The following is a 21,893-nucleotide window of genomic DNA, read 5'->3' as shown; positions in this document are numbered from 1 at the left end:
TCACTTAGGCAATGACAATCTAACACAAGCTACTTGAAGCACAAAATAGAGAGTAGAAAATATAACCTTCTACCTCAAAGGCACCTGCTAGATATATAGCCAATAGCTTCTGATTTCTTAATTTATTAATATTATACATAGAACTGGAATAGAGTGGGGAGGGGAGAAAATTTTTAAATGAGCATATGAACAGAATTTGTATTGTTTGTTGAGATATTTTTCCATAAAGAACTAAAAGATACAAGTATTTATTAAATTTTGCTGTGTGCTAGACATTGTGCTAAGTGTTAGGGGTGTAACGAAAGGTAAAAATGTGTAGAAGTATACCAAAGTAAAATTAGACTTTCAGTAGAAGGAGGATGTTCAAATATCTAGTGTTCTGGAGCAGAGAAGCTGAGGGGTGGAAGAGAGGATGCAAAAATGAAAGAAAAATCAGTTCAACAAGGAACATGTATGGTGTTCAACAAGGAACAAGTGTGGTGGAGGAGATTGAGAGCCAATCTTAGGGTCAGCAGCCTCAGGGTCTTTCTCCAATACCTACTATCTGTGTGATCTAGAACAAAACACAGCTTCTCAGCTCCCCAAGCAACTCTAATAAGGCTCCAGTGAGACAGGTGACACTATGCTTTGGTAGAGGAAGTTCCTCAAGGAAACCACATTTTCTCTACATGAATGAAATCAGAGGTTTCATTTTTTAAAAATCACAGTTCTAAGTACTGGGGTTATAAAGACGAAAACAAAATAGTACTTCTCATACATTCTAGTAGGATATAATATGTATACAATTCATTCAGTCAATATTTATAGATAAGGAAACTGAGTCAGTAAACATTTATTAAGCACCTACTATGTGACAAGGACATTGAAGAGGTGATTGGTCTAGACACCCTCCTTAAATGGAGAAGCTCTGTGTTCCTGAGGATGAAAAATGAGATCCATATATCAACACCTAATCCATCTTGGAATATGAAGAGACTCCTGAGGACACAATGGAAAAATCCAAAGGAGTGCCCCCAGGTGGGGAAAAGTAAAACCAGAAAGTATAGAAAAAGTGTGTGTGTGTGTGTGGGGGGGGGGGGGGGGGGTTTTGCTGAGGCAATTGGGGTCACACAGCTAGGAAGTATGAAATGTTAAGTGTCTGAGGTCACATTTGAACTCGGGTCCTCTTGACTTCAGGGCTGGTGCTCTATCCACTGCCCCACCTAGCTGCCCCAAAAATATATATTAAAGATACAAAATAATTTAAAGAGGGAACTAGTGCTAATATATGGCCGGGGCACTCTTGTGAGGAAATCAACATTAGATTTAATGTAAGAAATGACTCTCAGGCAGAGGTGAGAAGGGAAGGCATTTCAGACACTGGCAACTACTTGTACAAAAGTGTGGTGGTAGGAAATGGAATTTTATGTGTTATATGATAGGAAAGCAGTAGAAGGTCAGCTGGATTGCAATAGAAAAATAATACAGATATGATGCAATAAATAAATGATACTGGAAGTAGTGGGAGGAACCAAATAAAAGAGGATTTTAAATTCCAGACTGGAAAGTATATATTTTCTCCTAGAAACAATAAAACCTACATAAGCCAGAATTCTTTTTTTTTTCTTTTTCTTTTTTAATTTTATTTATTTATAATTTTTTTCACAGTATATATGCACGAGTAATTTTTTTAATAATATTATCCCTTGTATTCATTTTTCCAAATTATCCCCCCCTCCACTCCCTCCCCTTGATGACAGGCAATCCCATACATTTTATATGTGTTACAGTATAACCTAGATACAATATATGTGTGTAAATCCAATTTTCTTGTTGCACGTTAAGTATTAGATTCCTAAGGTATAAATAACCTGGGTAGATAGGCAGTAGTGATAAGCCAGAATTCTATCTAGACTCAGAGATGTAATGCCCAAGGGATAAGGTGGAACTCCCTCCATTTACAGGGTCACCATTTTAACACATTAGATAATGAGGATTCTTGGGCTATGTAGAAGCATGAACTATGCCCCCTAGGAATAAAGAGGAGCAGGCTGAAAGACTAGCCTCTGAGTTTGCTGCCAACCCAGAGGGAGAGCAGAAACTGTGTGGTTTGCCTTAGATGACAGCATCCTTCCTGGAGGTGAAAGATGCCAGTAAAGTATCATTTCATTTTACATTTTGTTTAAAGGCCCCCAAGAGACTTCAAATTAATTATTCCCTGACCAAATACATTAGGAAATTGGAAGTGACTGTTCTTTCCCTCTGCTTAATATTTAATTTTTTGAAACATTATTTGGATACCTAAAGGATACTTCTGGGTGTTGGGTTTTTGTTTTTTTTTTAAGCCAGAGAATATGCAATTCTCTAAAGTATTTTCCTTCCTTTGATTACTAACTACTTTAAAAATCAATCATGGAGGGGGATAAAAAAGCAACCAGAAGGCTCATTGTTCTGTTAAAGCTTTTTAATTAATGATTGTCAAGATTGCTTGAATTTGCAGCAGCCAATAGCTCCTGACTCTGATCCCAGAGCAGGGTTTGATTTACTCATCACTGTGGCTGACACAATCCCAAATGAATATTGAACTCACCCCTCATCTTTCATGTGGCAGGCAGGGACTAATGCCAAAGAGTCATATAAACAAAAAGTTGGAAAAATCCCCAGTGCTTTAAAGAAGGATGAGTGCAGACATCTCTTTGTCCTTTATGGCTATTATTGATTTTTTTTATAGTGGGCTTATGTATATGGAATCCAAGGGATTGAATGGCTAGCACATAATACTCAACTTGCTGACATAAGTGGTTCCCATTTTTAGAAGCAACATGTTCCGGGAAACCACATCTTAAAATGAGATCCCAATTACGTGTATAATTTCCTCTGAGTGCCTCTGCCACATATTAGCATTAGTCCCTTCTTTAAGTTATTTTGTATCTTTTATATACTTTCTATTTGCTGATTTTACTTTTTCCCACAGTAGCTTCCTCATCCTTCAAGTTGGACTCAGTCTTGGTATACAGATCTCATGCTGCCCATGGCTACTGGAACATTAGAGTAGCCATTGAATGAGAAGGGGAAGGAGTAAAATACAGTACTTATTATGCAATATCCAATGAGTAGGGTTTCAAAATGTGGAGTGGGGACTACCTATATACTTTTCATTTAGAAACTCCCTACAACAGAGGTCTATACTATCCACTTGCTTTAATTTCAGAAAACTCCTGTGGATCTAGGATCTCATCAAAGCGAGTGGTCCTTCCAACAAGACTCCATCTATATCCTCTATCCCAGGCATCTTTGATTCCCTTTGTCCCATAAATTTTCCCTAATAGAACAACTATAGGATATATTTTGAATACCTGTATGAGGATACATCAAGAGATAATTGAGAACCAAGTTGGGCAAAGGAGGACATCAGTCTCATCTAACTTGTTGGACAACAAGGAAGTATAAGAGCTATACATAATTTATTCTTTATTCTCATCTCATCTTCCTTTCTAGTCATAGATCTTTCTGCTGATATCCTTTGCACCCTAATTTGGGCAAGTGAATGGTTGGTAAGACATTGCAACCTAATCACATTCATCAAGTCTCTCTCAGATCCTGTAGAGCTGTCTTCAGATGCTGGTATTCTATGACTCAAAGAAATAGAGTATCACCAAAAGCACATTTAAAAAAAAATATGAGTTCAGGAAGAAACCAAGCGAGGGGGAGACGAGTGGTATCACTGAAATCACTGTGTGACTTAAATAAAATCCCAACAATCAGTTATCTTCATCTTGTTCAATTTTAGGTGTGTCCAAGCACAATGTCTATCTAAGACCTATATCTGTACAAGATAGAATATTGATTGAACTACTCCATGGGTTGTCCATTCAACTATATAACATAATTTGGGCAAAAGGTCTTTTTTCATCCTTTCATCATTTAGGGGAACCTAGGTGATAAAGTAGTTAGATTGGTAGAGCTGGAGATAATAATAGCACCTACCTCCCAGAATTGTTGTGAGGTTAAAATCATAAATAAATAAATATTCACATTTGTATGTATATATTTTAATAGAGCCACACACATGTGTCCATCCTTACATATATGTGTATACAACAAACGTGTATACTCTGCGCACATATGTGTGTTTACATGTGTGTACATGTGTATACATATATACACTGCACACATTATATATGCATGTTTATGCACATACAATGCATTTTGCAAACCTTGAAGTATGATATAAATGCTAGCTATTCTTAGCTTTATCTTTTTTTCCCCCAATACAACTAATTGAGATGAACTCTTTTAAGTGATTATGGATCTGATATAGAAGACATATAGAAAACTCAATATACAAAAACATATATAGACAAAGGATTAATTTACAAAAGATTTTATCAAAAGGTTAACTTTAAATAATTACATCCCTGATGTGCTTAAAATTATTTGATTTCCAACAATATGATATAGTTTTTTAATAATATCCCAAATTAGAAGGCAGTGTGGAATAATGGCAAGATGACTGCATTTGGAGTCAGAGGACCTTGGTTTGACCTTGGTTCTATTTTTTGTATACTCTTGATAAAGTTAGTTTTTCTTTCTGGAACTCAGTTTCCTCATCAGTAAAATGGATAAATTGAACCTAGATGATGGAATCATAGAATTGGAGAACTGGAAGCAGGAGTGTGCTGGAGCCAGCTTAAACTACTTTTTAGGAGCTGATGGTTAAATGTTCAGTGTGAGCATTTATACTTCAGAAATTGGCAAATGATACAAATCATGGCTTGGTTTATTGTTTGTTGGCTGTCTAGACTTAAGAAAGTGATGGAGAAAATGTTAGTAATGAAGATTGAAGTAAAGGCTGGTCATACATACCTTTCCCTGTCCCTTTCCTGCCCCTGCCCAGCCAGTGGTTAAATATTTACCAGAAAACTTGTGGCTGGAAGGGAGGTCAGGTGTCATCTATTCCAATACCCATTAACCATACCTGACAGATGGTTGCTCATTCTCTATTTGAAGACCTTTAAGGAAGGGGATTATGTCACCTCTTCAAATGGCAAATCCACTTTGCTATAATTCTAATATAGATATAGATATAAAGTGTTAGGAAGTTCTCTCTGACATGAAGCCTAAATTGCCTTTTTTAAAAAAAAATTCTACTTAGTGTTTCAGTTTCTGCCCTAAAGGGCTAAACAGAATAAGTCTGAACCTCTGCCCTTTTGAGATCCCTTCAAATAATTAATGATAGCTAGCATGTTCCCCAAAGTTTCTTCTTTTTCAGGATGAGCATGCCCAATGGACTCAAGGCTCATCCCATCCTGGTTGTCCTCCCCTGGACACTCACCTGCTTCTTAACATCCTTCTTGAAAAATGGCACCCAGAGCTGAACATAATAGATCAAATGAGTCCAATGGTTGGGATCACCTTCTTGTTCCTGGAAGTAAGGCTCCTCGTATTCCAACCCAAGGTTTCATTAGCTTTTTCAGCCACCATATCATACAGTGGATTCTACCAGAACTCTCAGCTCTTTTTTCAGAACAACCACTATCTCACCATGCCTTTCTCACCTTGTACATGAGAAATGAATTTTCTGTACCCAAGTATAAAACAACATTTATCACCATTAAAATTCATCTTATGACAGGAAAAAATAGAATGTTGTAGGGGGTGTGTGAAAACTGGAATACTAATATTTTATTTGGTGGAGTTGTGAAATGATCCAACCGTTCTAGAGAGCAACTTGGAACTATGTCTAGAGGGTATAAATATGTGCAAACTCTTTGATCCAAGTCCCATTGGGTCTATATCCCAAAGAAATAATGAAAAAGGGAAAAGGACCAATATGTGCAAAACTGTTTGTGGCACTTCTTTTGGTAATGGCAAAGAATTGGAAAGTGAGTGAATGTCCATCAGTTGGGGAATGGCTGAAAAAGTTGTGATATATGAAAGTAATGGAATATTATTATTCCATGAGAAAAGATGAGCAGACTGATTTCAGACAAGTCTGGAAAGACTTATATGAACTGAAGTTGAGTGAAGTGAGCAGAACCAGGAAAGCACTGTACACGGTAACAAGATTATGTGATGATCAACTGTGATGGGCTTGATACTTTTCAAAAATGACAATTATAATAGACAGGATAGAAAATGCCAATAACATCCAGAGAGAGAACTATGGAGACTGAATGTGAATCAAAGTATAGTATTTTTTTTGTTTCTTTCTTTCATGTATTTTTTTTCCTTTTGGTCTGATTTTTCTTGTACAATATGACAAATATGGAAATATGTTTGAAAGGATTGTGCATGTTTAATCTATATCAGATTGCTTGCTGTCTGGGAAAGGGGAGAAGTAGGGGAGGAAGAAAAATCTGGAACACAAGTTTTACAAAAATGAATTTTGAAAACTATCTTTACATGTATTTGGAAAAATAAAATACTACTGAGAAAAAATTATTTTATATATACATATAACTAGATATCTATAAACATGCACATATTATACATATGCCTTCATACATATATATGCAAGACCATAATGTGTTTATTTCCATCTGTCACATTTCTCTGAAGATGGATAGCATTTTCCTTCCAAATCTTTCCATATTTCTCTAAATCAAAAGCTCATCATTTCCTACAATACACCAATATTCTAGCCCAATCATATCCTATCTGAGAGATTGTCTATGAAAGTTTTCCCCAATTTTCTTTATTCCTTTCATTCTTGACTGCATAAATTTTAGTTATACAAAAAATTTTTAAATTATTCCATTTATACTTTAACAATGTTTTTACTTTATAACATAGTTTATGGTCTAATACTATTGAATCTGCTTCCTTTATATCTTTTTTCCCTTGGTTTCTTTGATGTTTCTGACCTTTTGTTTTTCCATATAAACTTTATTATTACTTTTTCTAATTCAGTAAAATGCTTTTTTAGTAATTTAATTGGGATTGCATTAAATAAATTAGTTAGATATGATGATCAATTCTGATGGACATGGCCCTCTTCAACAATATGATGAACCAAATCAGTTCCAATAGAGCAGTAATGAATTGAACCAGTTACAGCCAGCAAAAGATGGGAGATGACTATGAATCACTACATAGAATTCCCAATCCCTCTATTTTTGTCCGCCTGCATTTTTGATTTCCTCCACAGGTTAATTGTACATTATTTCAAAGTCTGACTCTTTTTGTGCAGCAAAATAAATGTATGGACATGTATACATATATCGTATTTAACTTATACTTTAACATATTTTACATATATTATTCAACGTGCCATATGGGGGAGAGGAGAGGGAAAGGAGGGGAAAAACTGGAACAAAAGATTTTGCAATTATCGATGCTGAAAAATTACCCATGCATATATCTTGTACATAGAAAGCTATAATAAAAAAAAGATTAAAAAAAGAAAAATAAATAGATTAGTTAGGTTAGGTAAAACTGTCATTTTAAATATTATAATTAACTACTCATGAACAATATATATATACTACTTCAATTATTTGTACCTGAGTTTATTTGTATAAAAATTGTTTTATGATTAGTTTCATATGATCCCTGTATTTGTTTTGATGAGTATACTTTCAGGTGTTTTACATTTATATTTTACATTTTAAATGGTCTAAAATAATATTGAATAATATTATTATTACAGTATAGTTTCTCTTTTTCTCTTTTGATTCAATCTATTTTAGCTTTACCTTTGTCTGAGATTATCACTACTTCTGCTTTTTAAAAAAACATATTAACCCTTTGTTTTATCTTTGAGTTTATCTCTCACTTTTGTTGTGTTTCCTGAAAGCAATATATTGTTAAATTCAAATTTTTTAATGTGCTTTGCATTTTCTTTTTATGGGTAAATTTATCCCCTTCACATTCTAACTTGTAATTACTTGTACTGTAGTTTCCAGTACTACCCACCTCTCCTCTAATAGTTTTTTTTAATTAATTTTTCTTTTATGTCTATTTGTATGAGTTAGTTACTCTTTTTTATCTCTCCCTACTTTTTTTTTTTTAAGAATCACTTCATCATACTCAGCTCAGTCCAAACCTTTCTTTTAAACTACCCAAACTCTCCTCTCCACTCTTTTTTTTTTTTTTTTAATTTAGATTAATTATTTTTGCTTAGGCAATTGGGGTTAGGAAGTGTTAAGTGTCTGAGGCCAAATTTGAACTCGGGTCCTCCTGACTTCAGGGCTGGTGCTCTATCCACTGCGCCACTTAGCTGCTCCACTCCTCTCCACTCTTAAGCCATGACGGGGATCCCCAGTCACACTGTCCTATAAATAATTTTGCTTCCTGTATTCTCACAAATTATATCATTTTTGTGTCCTCTTTGTCCTGGAATAGGGTCCCTGTCCCTCTGCTACTGCACTCACCAGGTGTATGCTTCTTCCTTCTCTTCAGCAGTGGCAGCCCAGCCCAGAACACACATTTCTGGTCAGCACATCTGTGCTTCATTGCTTCAGCAATGAAAGGTCCTTCAGTATTCTCCTAGTCAGTGGTCAGATTTCCACAGTCTATGAGATGAAATTTCCCACGGATGAGGCTGTCTCCAGAGCTTGTTGAACCACAGAATTGCCTGGAGGTACTTGAACTTCACTGGGGCTCAATTTTTGCCCCTGTAGGTCAGATCTTTCCTAGGAATTTAGGCTGTTTTAGGAGAACTCTGCTCTGATTTGTGCTAATTTCCACACGCTATGTTCCTTCTGCCTTTTTTTGTGAAGGAAATTTAAAGAGCTGGAAGTTTTTGAACCTACTTCACCAACTTCCCAGAATTCTCTCTCCTCTAAACATAATTCTCTTTGGCAAAGTAAAAAGAAGAAAAATAAAAATTGAGTAGCACTGTTTTTCTCCCATTGATTATCATAATCCCTAACCATCCCAACCAAAAGTACTATCCCTTCTTTAATCTTCCTTTTTCTCACAATAGAGCTTTAAACCCTCCTATTTTTTTTTCTTCCTTTATTCTCTTCAACAGCCTTAGATCTTTAGATCTTAAGAATCACTTTACAGTGAGCTTTAGAACTCCTGGAACTATTTTTACAGGACCATTCTATACTCGTATAGTCATTCTATTACTTGCCCTTACTTACATTTTCTGTATATTCTTAAAATAAGCTTGTGGGTAGATTAATAATGGCAGCAATAGCAATGTATATAGTTTGAAAAGTGCTTCTTGTATGTTAGCTCATTTGAGCAGTGTATCTGTAAAGTAGGTGCTATTATCACACTTTTACAAATAAGGAAACTAAGGGTGAGAAAGGTTAAGTGGCTTTCCTATTGTCATAAAGCTAGTAAGTGTCTGAAGCCACTCATGAACTTGTGTCTTCCTTTGACTCCAATATTAAACTCCCATTTCCCCCTCATAAGCACTGTATTCTTTCATGTCTTCAAAATTAATTCTAGAGCATTTCCTATGTTTCCTAGGTATCCAAACCAACCTTTCCTTTCAACCCTTTGAAATCTGCTTTCTTAAAATCTAGATTGTCTCTCAGGTGCCATGGAGTCTGAAGCAAGACATATATTAAATGGGTGCTTTAAAATGCTTGTTGATCCATCCTATACTTAATAGAATTGCAAATTGTATCATTTTGTAGAAATCAAATTTATGTAGGTGTATGCCATAGAATATTTAAGTTTTCATAACATCAGTATTATCAGATCAAAATATTTACTAAATTATGTGCAAGAAAGCAATGATAAGGTTTTGCAGGGAATATAAACAAATACTGGACTTGGCACTCATCCTCAAGGGACCTTGTAGGTTAGTTGTGGTTATAAGACAAATGTGAAAGGTTAAAAGAAAAGATTTAGGGGCAGCTAGATGGTGCCCTGATAGAACAGCAGCCCTGAAGTCAGGAGGTCCTGAGTTCAAATATGATCTCAGACATTTAATACTTTCTAGATGTGTGACCCTGGGCAAGTCACTTAAACCCAATTGCCTCAGCAAGAGAGAGAGAGAGAGAGAGAGAGAGAGAGAGAGAGAGAGAGAGAGAGAGAGAGAGAGAGAGAGAGAGAGAGAGAGAGAGAGAGAGAGAGAGAGAGAGAGAGAGAGAGAGAAGATTTAATTTATAGTAATAGAAAGATATGTCAAAATATCGGACTGACTAAAATTGTCGCTTGAATTTATAAACACAAAGTTGAGCTGCATTTTCTCATTTCTTCTTTGGGGGCCAATGGATCATTAAGAGTACAAATTGTTTGGCTTTTGGCTTTATTTCAGGATTCTTTTCATATACATTATAGTCACTGTTTATAGTGACTTTCCAGTTCTATTTATTTCATTGCATTAGTTCCATGAAATTTTCCTGTTTTTCTGATTTTCACATATTTGTAGTTTCTTAATGATGCTATGCTATTCCATTGCATTTTTATACCACAATTTGTTCATCTATTCTCAAATCAATATCCTCTTTGTTACTGAGTGTGCTTATTTGAATGAATATTTTGGAATCTATGAAATCTTTTTGTCATTTTTGAGTATATCCAAGGTTTTTATATAAAAGAAGGTTGGAAAACAGCATATCACCATGGCAAATTCTAAGAGGAGGTTACTATTAACTCTCTGCTCCTTCTTAGTTTTTTGTATTAATAATCAGATCTAATTTCTACTTACTTCCTAACACAAAATCATAGACTTGGAGCCAAAAGGGACTTTCCTTTTGGTCACCCAGACCAAAAACTCTCATGTGAAAACTGAGATACAGAGGGCTTAGCCCAAGGTCCCTCAGCTAATAGAGCTGGAATTGAAACTCAGGTTCTCTAACTTTTTGTGCATTTACAGTTTTGGTCAAGTTGGTGTTATTTTCATATTCCTACTCATCACAAAGGCCTTTTCCTCAACCTATCCAACCATTTTCCTCCATTTTGGGGAGGAGGGCCCCACAACTAAAAGTTAAGTTGACTTGGCCAGGATCACAGATACTGAGTGTCTGCAGCTGTATTTGAACTCGGGTTTTCCTGACTCAATGGCTGGTGCTCCATCCACTGTACCAATCACCTGCTCCATCCTCTCCATTTTCAAGACTCCTTTTAATTCCTTCTTCTCCATATTGTTTTCTTCCTGACCACTGTGGTATTTGCTGACCTCTCTCCCCCTCTGAATGCTTACAGAATATCATCTACATTCAGCACAGTTTCATGTGTCAGGGCAAGCTTTTCTATCAAGTTTCCTAAGGGCAGGAGCCTTGTCTTGTATTTGCATGTTTTTTGACAGTACCTTAATACTAATGCTAAGCACAACTGCTTTGCTCTTGGACAGGACTTATGATTTTCATTGCTATAGAGAACTTTTACAATTCAGACTGACAATGGCCCAGCAAGTTGTGGTAGGAGTTGCCTAGGGACCCTGAGACTTACTGAGGTCATACAGTCTGTTTGCTACAGATCTTGGGCTTGAAACCAAGTCTTTATGTCTCCAAGTTGGGCTAAAGAGGCTCATCTCATCTGTGTAGAAAGTGGCTGTACAAAGCAGATACTCTATAAATTCTTACTGGCTGATTTTTCCACTGTCTCCCTTCAGGCACCTGCTGACTGAAAGCTTATGTACCCAAGACCCCTAGAAGAATCTCAAAATCACCTGTTTCTCCCAAGGGCTCTTAACCTAAGATTAATTGTTATGCTTTCTGCTTTCCCCAGAGACTTCTTCTCTGCGGTTCTCTCCTCACTTAAGATAGCAGCTGTGTCATTTGCCAATTTTAGTTTTCAGTGGAAGAACTGGTCCCAGGCAGCACTCTTAATGAAAAATGAATGAAAGGGTGAGCTCTTATTATATTGACTACTGTAGTCTCTGAGCCATAACATTTCATTCTTCAACAAAGGTCACTGCGATGCAAGGAGGCCACCAGCCTGCCTTCCACTGATCTCATCCAGCTGCCTCTGGAGCTGTCCCTGGGTAGCAGCTGTTAACGACTCTTTTGATATGGGCTGAGCTGGAGAGGAAGAAGGCTTCTTAGGTATTACTCAAACACTGAATATGCAAAGCAGGAAGCTAAAGCCACTAAAGTTCGCTAAGATAAATTCTGCACAATTATTCTATCAATCAAAACTTGGGGAGGGAAAGAAAAAGTGGTTTTCTTTTGCATTACAAATTCATAATATTAGGATTTGCTCAAATGATAACAAAGGGAATCAGAGAACCTGGGCATGTGGAAAGAGTAAAAGTCAGGAGTTCAATTCAATAAAGGTTTATTGATTAATAAACAAATAATAATAATAATTAATAAACCTGCTAATTGCCAGTCATTGTGCTAGGTCTATGAGGCATATGAAAAACCTAAAATCAAAGCATCTGCCTTCATGGAGTTTACATTTTGCTAGACGATAACCATTTGCATATAAATATATACACATGTATGAATGTATGTATGTAAGTATGATGTACACAAAATAAATACAAAGTGGTTAGAAGAAGGTAGTAGGAAATGGGAGAATCATGAAAAGCTTCTTGTAAAAGATGACACTTGGGATGAATATTTAGGAAAGTGAAGGATTCCAAAAGATGTGGAGAGGAAAAGGAAAGCATTCTAGACATGGGACACAGTCTGAGCAAAAGCGCATAAGTGGGAATATGGAATATTGTATACAGGGAACAAAAGCAAGTGGACAATTTGGCTAAAGGTATAATGCATTGTGAAATCATTCTGTAGATACTGGTTAGAGCCACATTATAAAAGGATACTAAGATACTAAACAGAAGAGTTTTGTTTTGTTTTGTTTTGTTTTTCCTTTTCCATGAGGCAAAAGTCAGACATGGAATTTCTTGAGAATGGAAATAGCAAGCGGTGCCTTAGAAAATCCTCTTGTTACTAGCATGAAAGATGGTTAGAAGTAGAGAGAGACTAAATAGAGAAAGACTAATTAGGGAGCTATTGAAATAGTAAAGATAAGAAATGATAAGGGTCTGATAAGATAGAGAAGGGATACAAAAAAGGTAAAATCAACAACAAATGGGAGGCAACATGAAAGAGCACTTTGATTCAAATCCCACCCCCTAAATGTAGTTATTTTTGTCTCCTTTCTTACTTAGGGTTAAACTAAGACTGAGACCTGTTAAAGACCTTTGTTTAAAAAGGCCAAGGTCTCCCACTGCAGCTAGGGCCATTTCTAATTTGGCCACTGGACCTCGAACAGCCCTCTCCCACTTTAAATCCAATTCACTAGCATGTCATGGCATCCCCTCCTGGTGTCACGGTGCTCTTTCAGAATGAAGGACAAACAAAAACTTTCTTGGACTTCAGTTTTCCCATCTGTAAAATGTGGGAGTCAGAGTAAATGGCTCCTAAGGGGCCTTCCAAGTCTACATTTATGATCCTATGAAGGCTTGATGATTGATCGGATATACAATGTGAGGGAGAAAGAAGAGTCGAGAATGACTCCTAGTTGTGAGTCTAAATGATTTAGAAGTGATGTTATGGATAGAGATGAAAGACTTGCGAAAGGGTAAATTTAGTGGGAGAAGACTTTTATTTTGGGCATGCTGAGTTTGAGTGGGACAACCAGCTGATGTCCAGCATGCAGTTGTTGATGCAGAACTGAAGTGAGAATCAACTCAAGAGCCCATTTGGATTGAACTTTTTGGAGATGATGAAAAGAAGTGACCAAGCAAGAGTCACATACATAGGGAATTCTCACAGAATAGTTACAAAAATCTGAGAGATATTAGTCAGGCAAGTACTAGTCAATACTGTCTGATGCCCAGAGTGGTCAACACTCAGTTGTGGCAGCCCTTTTGGTAGTGGCAAGAAACTGGAAACTGAGTGGATGCCCATAAGTGGAGATTGGCTGAATAAATTGTGGTATATGAATGTTATGGAATATTATTGTTCTGTAAGAAATGACCAACAGGATGATTTCAGAAAGGCCTGGAGAGACTTACATAACTGATGCTGAGTGAAATGAGCAGGACCAGGAGATCATTATTCATGGCAACAAAGAGATTATACAAAGATCAATTCTGATGGATGTGGCTCTCTTCAACAATGAGATGACGGATACCAGTTCCAATTGTTCAGTGATGAAGAGAGCCATCTACGAGAGAGAGAGAGAGAGAGAGAGAGAGAGAGAGAGAGAGAGAGAGAGAGAGAGAGAGAGAGAGAGAGAACACCGTGGCAACTGAGTATAGATCACAACATAACATTCTCACTATTTCATGTTGTTTGCTTTCGTTTTTTTTTTTTAACTGGTTTGATTAGATTTTTTCTTGTGCAGCACAATAATTGTATAAATATGTATACATACATTAGATTTAACATATATTGGACTACTTGCCATCTAGGGGAAGAGTGTGGGGGAAGGGGAGGAAAATTGGAACACAAGGTTTTGCAAGGGCTAACATTGAAGAATTGTACATGTTTTGAAAAATAAAAAGATTAAAAAAAATGAGGACTCAGAAAAGACTATTGGATGCAATAATCAATTAATTGCTGGCAACATGGGAAGCCAGCAATTTTAATTGAATGGTTCAATCAGAAGTCTGATAGCAGGGGGTTGAAAGATGAATGAGGTGAAGGAGAACCCAGCTTTTTCTAGGACTTTGTGAAGGAAATAAAGGAAAAGAGAGATGGCAGAAGTTTTTTTTGTTTGTTTTCTGGGAATAAGTGACTTGTTCAGGATCACACAGCTAATAAGTGCTAAGTGTCTGAAGCCAGATTTGAACTCAGGTTCTCCTGATGCCAGGGCCAATGCTCTATCCAGAGTGCCACCTAGTTGCCCCAGAGATGGCAATTTAAAGGGAATAAGCAATATTTGTAAGTGGCAAGGAAGGACCTAGCAAGCAGAAAGAAAATGAAGATTAAATAGTTGAATGTGGCAAACCCTGGGATTAAGGACACAAGTACCCAATGCTTCAAAGGAGTGCTCTATAAATCTGGGGATGGAAAATAGGGTATCTTCTATGAGGAACATTAAAATTAATTTAAGTGAATATAGGGAGTGACAAAACTAATGTGTACTAAAGCCAGAATGGCTAGCTGGGATCAGACTATGGCGCTCAATTCCACTTAGTCCTTTAGTTAGTTTTTAGTCCTAGAGGTAAAAGGATCCAGTGGAGTTTACTGACATGATCAAACTTGCACTTGGAGGAAATCACTTTGGATGATCAATTAAAGAGAAGCCTGGAGGTCAAAAAAGAGGCTATTTAAACAGTTATTGTTCAGGTGAGATGTGATGAAAGCTTCATGAACTAGGATTGGCAGAGAGTGTGGAGATGGAAACATTAAGATTGGACAACTGATTATAGATGTGTAGGGAGGATATAAAGTTGAATTTTAGGGTAATAAATTGTTACACTCTTCTTAGTAGTCATAGCCATATTTTGGGCCTCAGTTCAGAACTGATTTATCTTCTTCCAAGCAGGAAAAGTGGAAGGAGTTTGGCAAACCATCTTTGGTCCCTTGTTAGGTCTGGCTCCCTGGTAAAGGGACAGAAAATGGGGAGGAGAGAGAGAAGAAAGAGGTATGATTCTTAAGGTGGAGAAATCAGACAATGTCCAATGATTCATCACTCAAACACTGGGAAATAGGTTCCACAAGTTACCTTGGAATATTCCCATAGCTGAGGGCCCTGAAGACGAGGAAAATTACCATTAATATGTCTTAGACACATTCAAGGACCAAGCAAAAGTAATTTTCCAGGTATCAGAAGCAAATCAATTATTTTACACAAATGTTTCAATACATACCAGAACATGAGACATCTGATTCTTATAAACCCTAGTCTAAGGACTCAAAGAAGGGACAATAATTCCTAACTATGTCTCCCCTCCAGTTGTAAACAGAGAAATGTATCTTAACTGTACATTTTTTTTTTCTTTTAAATCCCTTTTCTCTCAAAGCCTCTTCTAGGACTACATTAGAACGAAACCAGGAAAATCAGTTAGTGAAGCAATCTCTCAGAAAAATGATGGCAAGTTGAATGACACTTTTCCAATTCAGGAAGCAGACCTAAGATTGAAAAGCTTTGATTCAAACTGACCCCTCTCCCCCCTTTTTAGTCCCTCTGACAGGTAATTCTTTTTCCTTTTAATGTTTTTTCATAGCAATCAAGCCAAATATTCTTACATAACATTTGAGATGATAAACCCATACAAACTTATATTCTGAGATTTATTCTGACCCCCCCCATACCCAAAGCACCCTCCTTCAACTTTAATCAAGAAACAAAGTAGTAGTAACAGTATGATCAGAATGTCTTTATTGTCTTCCTATAAAAATCATGTAAACATTAGCATACAGACACCTCCCATTCTCTAAATAAAAATGATTATGATGCATTAAGCAGGAATTTAGAAGAAATTATCAAGAAAACCAAATCATTTGTCAAATTGATACACATAGATTTAATTGTTACTATTTGGTAAACTTTTCTTGTGGCTTGACAGATAACAGAATTGTTGAGAGATCCAAGAAAACTCTGGTATTAAAATAGATGATGTCAAAAATTGGGGGGAAATTTTAGCTATTAATTCTATTGTGTCCTGTGACAATTAGAGCACAACACAAAATAATTAATTTTATTATAACAGTGCCTAGCACATAATAGGTGCTTAATATAGGCTTATTTAAGATTGACTACTAGTTTAAATTCCTGCCTTTCATCCTAAAGCTTTTCCCTTCCACTTAAGTGAAAGATATATCAGTTTTTATATGGGACAAAATTCCAATCCTTAAATTGCAAAACTGCCTTTAGGATATCCTTGTTTTACCACAAAGACTAGAGATGGCTGATAGTACACATGCTGACAAATGTTAACAACCAGCTCTTGGGGTGGGTGGAGGGGATGTATTCGTGTCATATTTTGAAGTTTAACCTGCATTGTTTGCTTTCTAAGTCTAAATAATCAACAAGACTCTGATTTGTAGCATTTGCTGATTTCCAAGGTGTAAATGCCCACAATGAAAAAAGAACTGGCTCCAACACACCCCTAACATGAGGCTAGAGAGACTGCTAGAGAAGAGGGGAAAAGCAGATGGGAATTAAGTGCATGTTAATTCCCCCCCCTAAAAAGTAACATTGGTGAGAAGTGTATGGGTCAGAGAGAATTCCTGTTAAAGCTCTTTTTCAAAACACTAATCTTACATATCTGTGCTGCCATCATCATCTCAAAGAAGCGTCAGAGCTATCTACTTGGAAGATGTCAGAACCAATCCTATACATGCTCAATCATGAGTAATGATCATTGCCAGGCACTTAGTAAAGAATGTGAATATCATTTGCTTTTCTGCCCTGTTGCTCTTTAAAGAAAGATTAGGGTATGAATTACATGATAGTCAAGTTTTGATTTAAATTTAACTTTCCTTCTCTCTCTACCAACGCCTGAGAAATTTCTCAGAAATATGCATATGATACATTGAAAAAAATTCTGAATGGTTATAAAGACACCTCTTTATTCTCATTTATACAGAAAAAAAAAGAATAAACACCATTAAATGACAATGAAAACCATTAGCTTTAGTTCAAGTAGATAAAAAGACAATAAATATCTCACAGTAGAGATAGCAATTTTCCTTCCTCTGATTATTGAATACTCCAGTGGAAAAAACATTATTAGCTCAGGTACTTTCTGGATGAAGAATAACAAAGTTCTCAGTAGTCTCAATCTGGTCTGAATAACTCATAGGCCATTAAGGAGGAAATTGATCATCTAATGATGACTTCTATCTCCACCTTTTTCCCCACACAGAAATGATCATTTTTTTCAATGTTATGCCATCTAAATGGATGCTTGTTACATTTTTTTTTTTTTTAAAAGAAACTAGCTTGGAAAGAAGAGATGAAACTACTTATTTTCCTAGTTCAGCACCAAGAAACGAGAATAAGGGCCATTAGCTTGGAAGACCATTATCTCTGGTTATCTTCACCTGGGTTTATGCATTTCTACAGTATACTTTGAACTGATTTGAAGAACAACAATTTATTCAATACTAGAGTGGAAATAAGAACATAAAATTTAACTATGACTATTTTGCCAAAGTTTTAAGTGGGTTGGAAGGAAAGGTGAAAGATATTAGTAACAAGAAAAAAAGAAAAAAAAAGTAAATTTCAAGCCTTTGGCTAGGTTACATGAAAATGAATAGTATCTTTGGCTGTTGTGATAAAAGCTACTGCCAATCATATGTGTACCAACAAATGCAAAATGTCATTGTACTGACAGCTAATGTTAATTGGCTCCATGAAAATACTCCTCAAGGTGAAAGATCACAAAGGGGCAGAAGTTTGGGGAAAGTAGACAAAGAACAGCTCAGTCAGGGAATAGGACCCAGAGCAGCCCCAGTAAAGAATCTAATGATATTATTGTAAGGATGTGAAACTATATGAGGACTGGTTAAAATGAATTTACATTATCACTCAAAAATTAGTTGAGCTATTATGTGAAGTATGTAAACAAAAATAAATTCAAGCCTTGGCTAATAGCCAACTATTTTTAACAATATTTTTGGTCCACATTTGTGATTTCATTAGCATGGGAAACTCCTACTATGAAAATCACCTAAAGTGATACAGATTAGGAACTTATCTGTAAATGTTATAGTCTTAGAGAATTGCCTGAGGTACCTAACAAGGGAAAGCATTTGTACAATATCAGTTCAATTCTATTAGAAACAGGATCCAGGCAGTCCTAAAGAAGCAGTCAAAGAATGGAGAGTCCCAGACTGAGATCAGTACATCCAAGGTCTGACCAGAGCTCTGCCACTAATTTGCTAAGTGATTTTCAGTAAAGCATATGCCCTCTATGTCTTTTTCTCTAAAGTGAGTGTTATTAACTAAATTGCAACTGAAGTCCTTGCCAGTTCTCATACTTGGGGTCCATAAGTGCTCCCAACAGAACTTGACCTGGATAATATTTCCTACTAATCGAACACAAACCAAACTTTTGATAGTCTGGTTATTCTAGAACTGTCTTGGAAATCTGGTCACATATTTTTCTGTTTAAATTGTTCATGATATAACAAATCATTAATATAATCCTTCTCTCTAATTTCTTGAAGGGTATGTTCACAGGGGCTTTCCAGTTGTATGTCCATCTAACTGTAATTAAGAGAACAGAAGATAAAGAGTCCCTGATAAGGCCCGAGCCTAATAATTTTCTGTCACTTCAGTTTCATTTATCTCTTATGGGCACAAATTAAATATACTGGAGTCTAAACTGGTATACAAAGAAAATGCAGCTATAAGAGAAAGAATAACTTTTAAATGAAATTCCATTGAAAATCTCTTAAAATCCCCCAAAATGTCAGAATGATTTCAATAACAATAAATTAGCTTCAAGTTCCAGTTCTTAATTTTTTGCTATACACACTTCCTCTTTCACCATTGCCCACATATATTGATCCTATTTTTTTTTTAAGCTGCAATGCTTTTAAATCTGTATTTTATTTCACACAGACCTCTTCCCTTCCCTTATATTTTCCTCCATCTTTGCAGGATTTCAAAAATATGATAAAGTAAAATGTGTTTTAAGAAAAAAGGATAGACAAGTTGATATAAGCGGTACTTCACCAGCAAAATTTTTAAAAACCATAATTATTTTTATATTGAAGACATTTAATTCAGGACATTTTTATACTGTGCTACCGCATGTATGGAAATGTATATGTGTATCTATATCTGTATATAAATGTGTGTATGTGTAAATCAAAAACTTAAATAATGTAGACACATAATCCTTGAATTTGAGATGGAGGAGAAAGGATTATTTGTGAGCATAGTCAAAAAAAAAAAAAAAAAATTATAGGGCTTTTAAATAGAATATCCAGGACTCTCACTAGTACTCACTTAGCTGTAGAGGCATTTTGTGTGATTTATAGGAATCAAAAAAGAAAAGTGAAGTATTAAGAAAAACCTTTTACAGTTTTTCAATAAGAAATCTGATGGACTATGGAGCCTACAGAATATGGACTGAAATATGCTGATGAATAAGAAAAAACAAAAATAAAATTATACTTAGCAACACTGACTCTAAATCAGGATAGAGATGGTTTAAATGAACCTGAAAAATTCCATCTCTCCAAAACGAGATAGCATACTGGATAATAAATGCAAGATTATATACACAATTCTGTTAAGTTAAGCCAGTCCCTATATTACACCCAGCAATTCAAACAGCATATTGGAAGGATAGGGAAGTGGGGAAACAAAAGCTCCATGCTGACTGAGGAGTCCCATTCATTCCAATCCACGTAAACTGGTCCTTTTCCCATTGTGGTCGGTGGTTTCTGCATAGGAGTCAATGATATTGTAAATGAAAGGATAAAGCTTAACATCAGGTCCTGAGCTGGAACAGCTTTTGCATTCTTCATGGTAATATCGGAGCAGCAGCTTATAAATTTGCCCTAGAAAATAAAGAATCAGACTATTTAACATAAAATAAAGATAATAATGTACAGGTAAAACTTAAAAAAATTCCCTTGGCCCCCATTCCAGTTTTATGAAGATCATATCCTACAATTTGGTTCTAAGAAGTTTTTTTTTCACATGCAGGCCTGAAGAACAATCTTACATAAAATGTTTCAAAAATTCATTTGTCTTTAAGTGTACAGGTTCATAAGCATGCATCCAGAGCCCTTTCCTTGAGTGATAGCTAGATAATAAAAGGAGTAACCCAGACTGCCTGGCACATGGTAGGCACTTAATAAGTGCTTAATGATTGAATGACTGACCATTACCTAATCATTCAGCTTCTGAATAATGTTGGAAACTCTGAGTTAAGTTGGGGAGTGGAGGGGAGAATGACACCCAACTGCCCATAAACAATGAGCATGCTACACTCAATAATCATGACACAGTTAATAGCTATCTTTCTAAACCTGGCTAATCTGCTTCTTTCTTGTGAATGAGGGAATGAATAGTTCCATCATATTCAGGGATTTTTAACAAAATTAGCCATACTATGTTTATTCAATATATCAAGGACATAGACAAAAAGTCACATTGGTCAACTAAAACATTGCAAAGAAACCTTCAGACCAGAAGTTTCTCATCTACTCTGTCTCCCTTTCTCAAATAAATTTCTCTTCATGATACTCTCCCGTGGTTTTAAACAAATCCCTCTTCTAAACAGAGAGACAAAATTACTGAGTACTTACCAACTGTCTGTCCCCTTTCAGTAAGGAAGGTGTGCATGTTATAGATGTCTCTCATCAATTCTGAATCTCCAAAAGTGAAATAAGCCACATCTCGTTCCACTGCAGCTGCAGCCAGTATTTGTATTAAGGCTTAAGCAAAGAGAAAATCATACCAATCACAACTCTATATTTTAACAATATATATCAATATACCTCTTAACTTTTAAAAACCAGTTATGTTACAGCTAGTAAACCACAGTAGCTTAGATTAAAGCCTTACTGTGCAAATCACCTGAGATTTAAACTAAGCCTCAGTTTTTTATCTGTAAAATGGTGAGAGTTACTTCACTATAAAAATGTACCTACCTCCTAGGAATGTTAGGAAAATCAAGATAATACATATAAATAATCTTGTAAACATTCAATGCTATGGACGTATCTGCTGTCATTCCTTATTATGAGTATTTCATAGTAGAAAGCAACAGATAAAAGATTAATAAAGATAATTAATTACTTTTATTTGGAATTGCACCAAAATTTTTGGTTCCTAAGACCAATGGATGACTATTATCCTTTAAAAGTAAGAAAGCCATGGGTCTTAGGGCATGGATTCAAGAATTAGCAGTTCTTGTAACTTTCTCGGGCATATAAGGAGGTTTGAACTCCTAACTTTAGATTCACAATCTAATGTTTTTGTTAAACTATATTTGCAATATGTGGGGCCTAAGATGAATTTAGGTGAAACGGAAATAATTAGTAGGGGTAGCAGGTATTGTGCTATCATGGCATAACCTCCCTGATGGTCTTCTTCAAGAATTAAGGACAAACAATAACATTTCAGTTACACATCCA

General features: G+C 35.9%; 1 protein-coding gene across 3 annotated transcripts in view; it reads right to left on the bottom strand.

Moving 5' to 3' along the window:
• Positions 1–17,343: 17,343 nt before the first annotated feature.
• PARG (poly(ADP-ribose) glycohydrolase) overlaps positions 17,344–21,893 on the bottom strand; it is a 116,771-nt gene continuing 112,221 nt past the window's right edge. For all 3 annotated transcript variants that reach the window (XM_074296085.1, XM_074296087.1, XM_074296088.1), the window contains 2 exons: positions 21,063–21,191; positions 17,344–20,309 (listed from right to left, as the gene is read on the bottom strand). In XM_074296085.1, coding sequence (XP_074152186.1) covers positions 20,143–20,309; positions 21,063–21,191 — 296 coding nt within the window. In that variant the 3' untranslated portion in view covers positions 17,344–20,142. The remainder of the gene's footprint in view (positions 20,310–21,062; positions 21,192–21,893) is intronic.

Source organism: Sminthopsis crassicaudata, chromosome 2, assembly GCF_048593235.1.
Source record: "Sminthopsis crassicaudata isolate SCR6 chromosome 2, ASM4859323v1, whole genome shotgun sequence".
Lineage (NCBI taxonomy): Eukaryota > Metazoa > Chordata > Mammalia > Dasyuromorphia > Dasyuridae > Sminthopsis > Sminthopsis crassicaudata.
The sequence above is the reverse complement of the archived record's forward strand: the minus strand, read 5'-3'. Positions and strand labels throughout refer to the sequence as shown.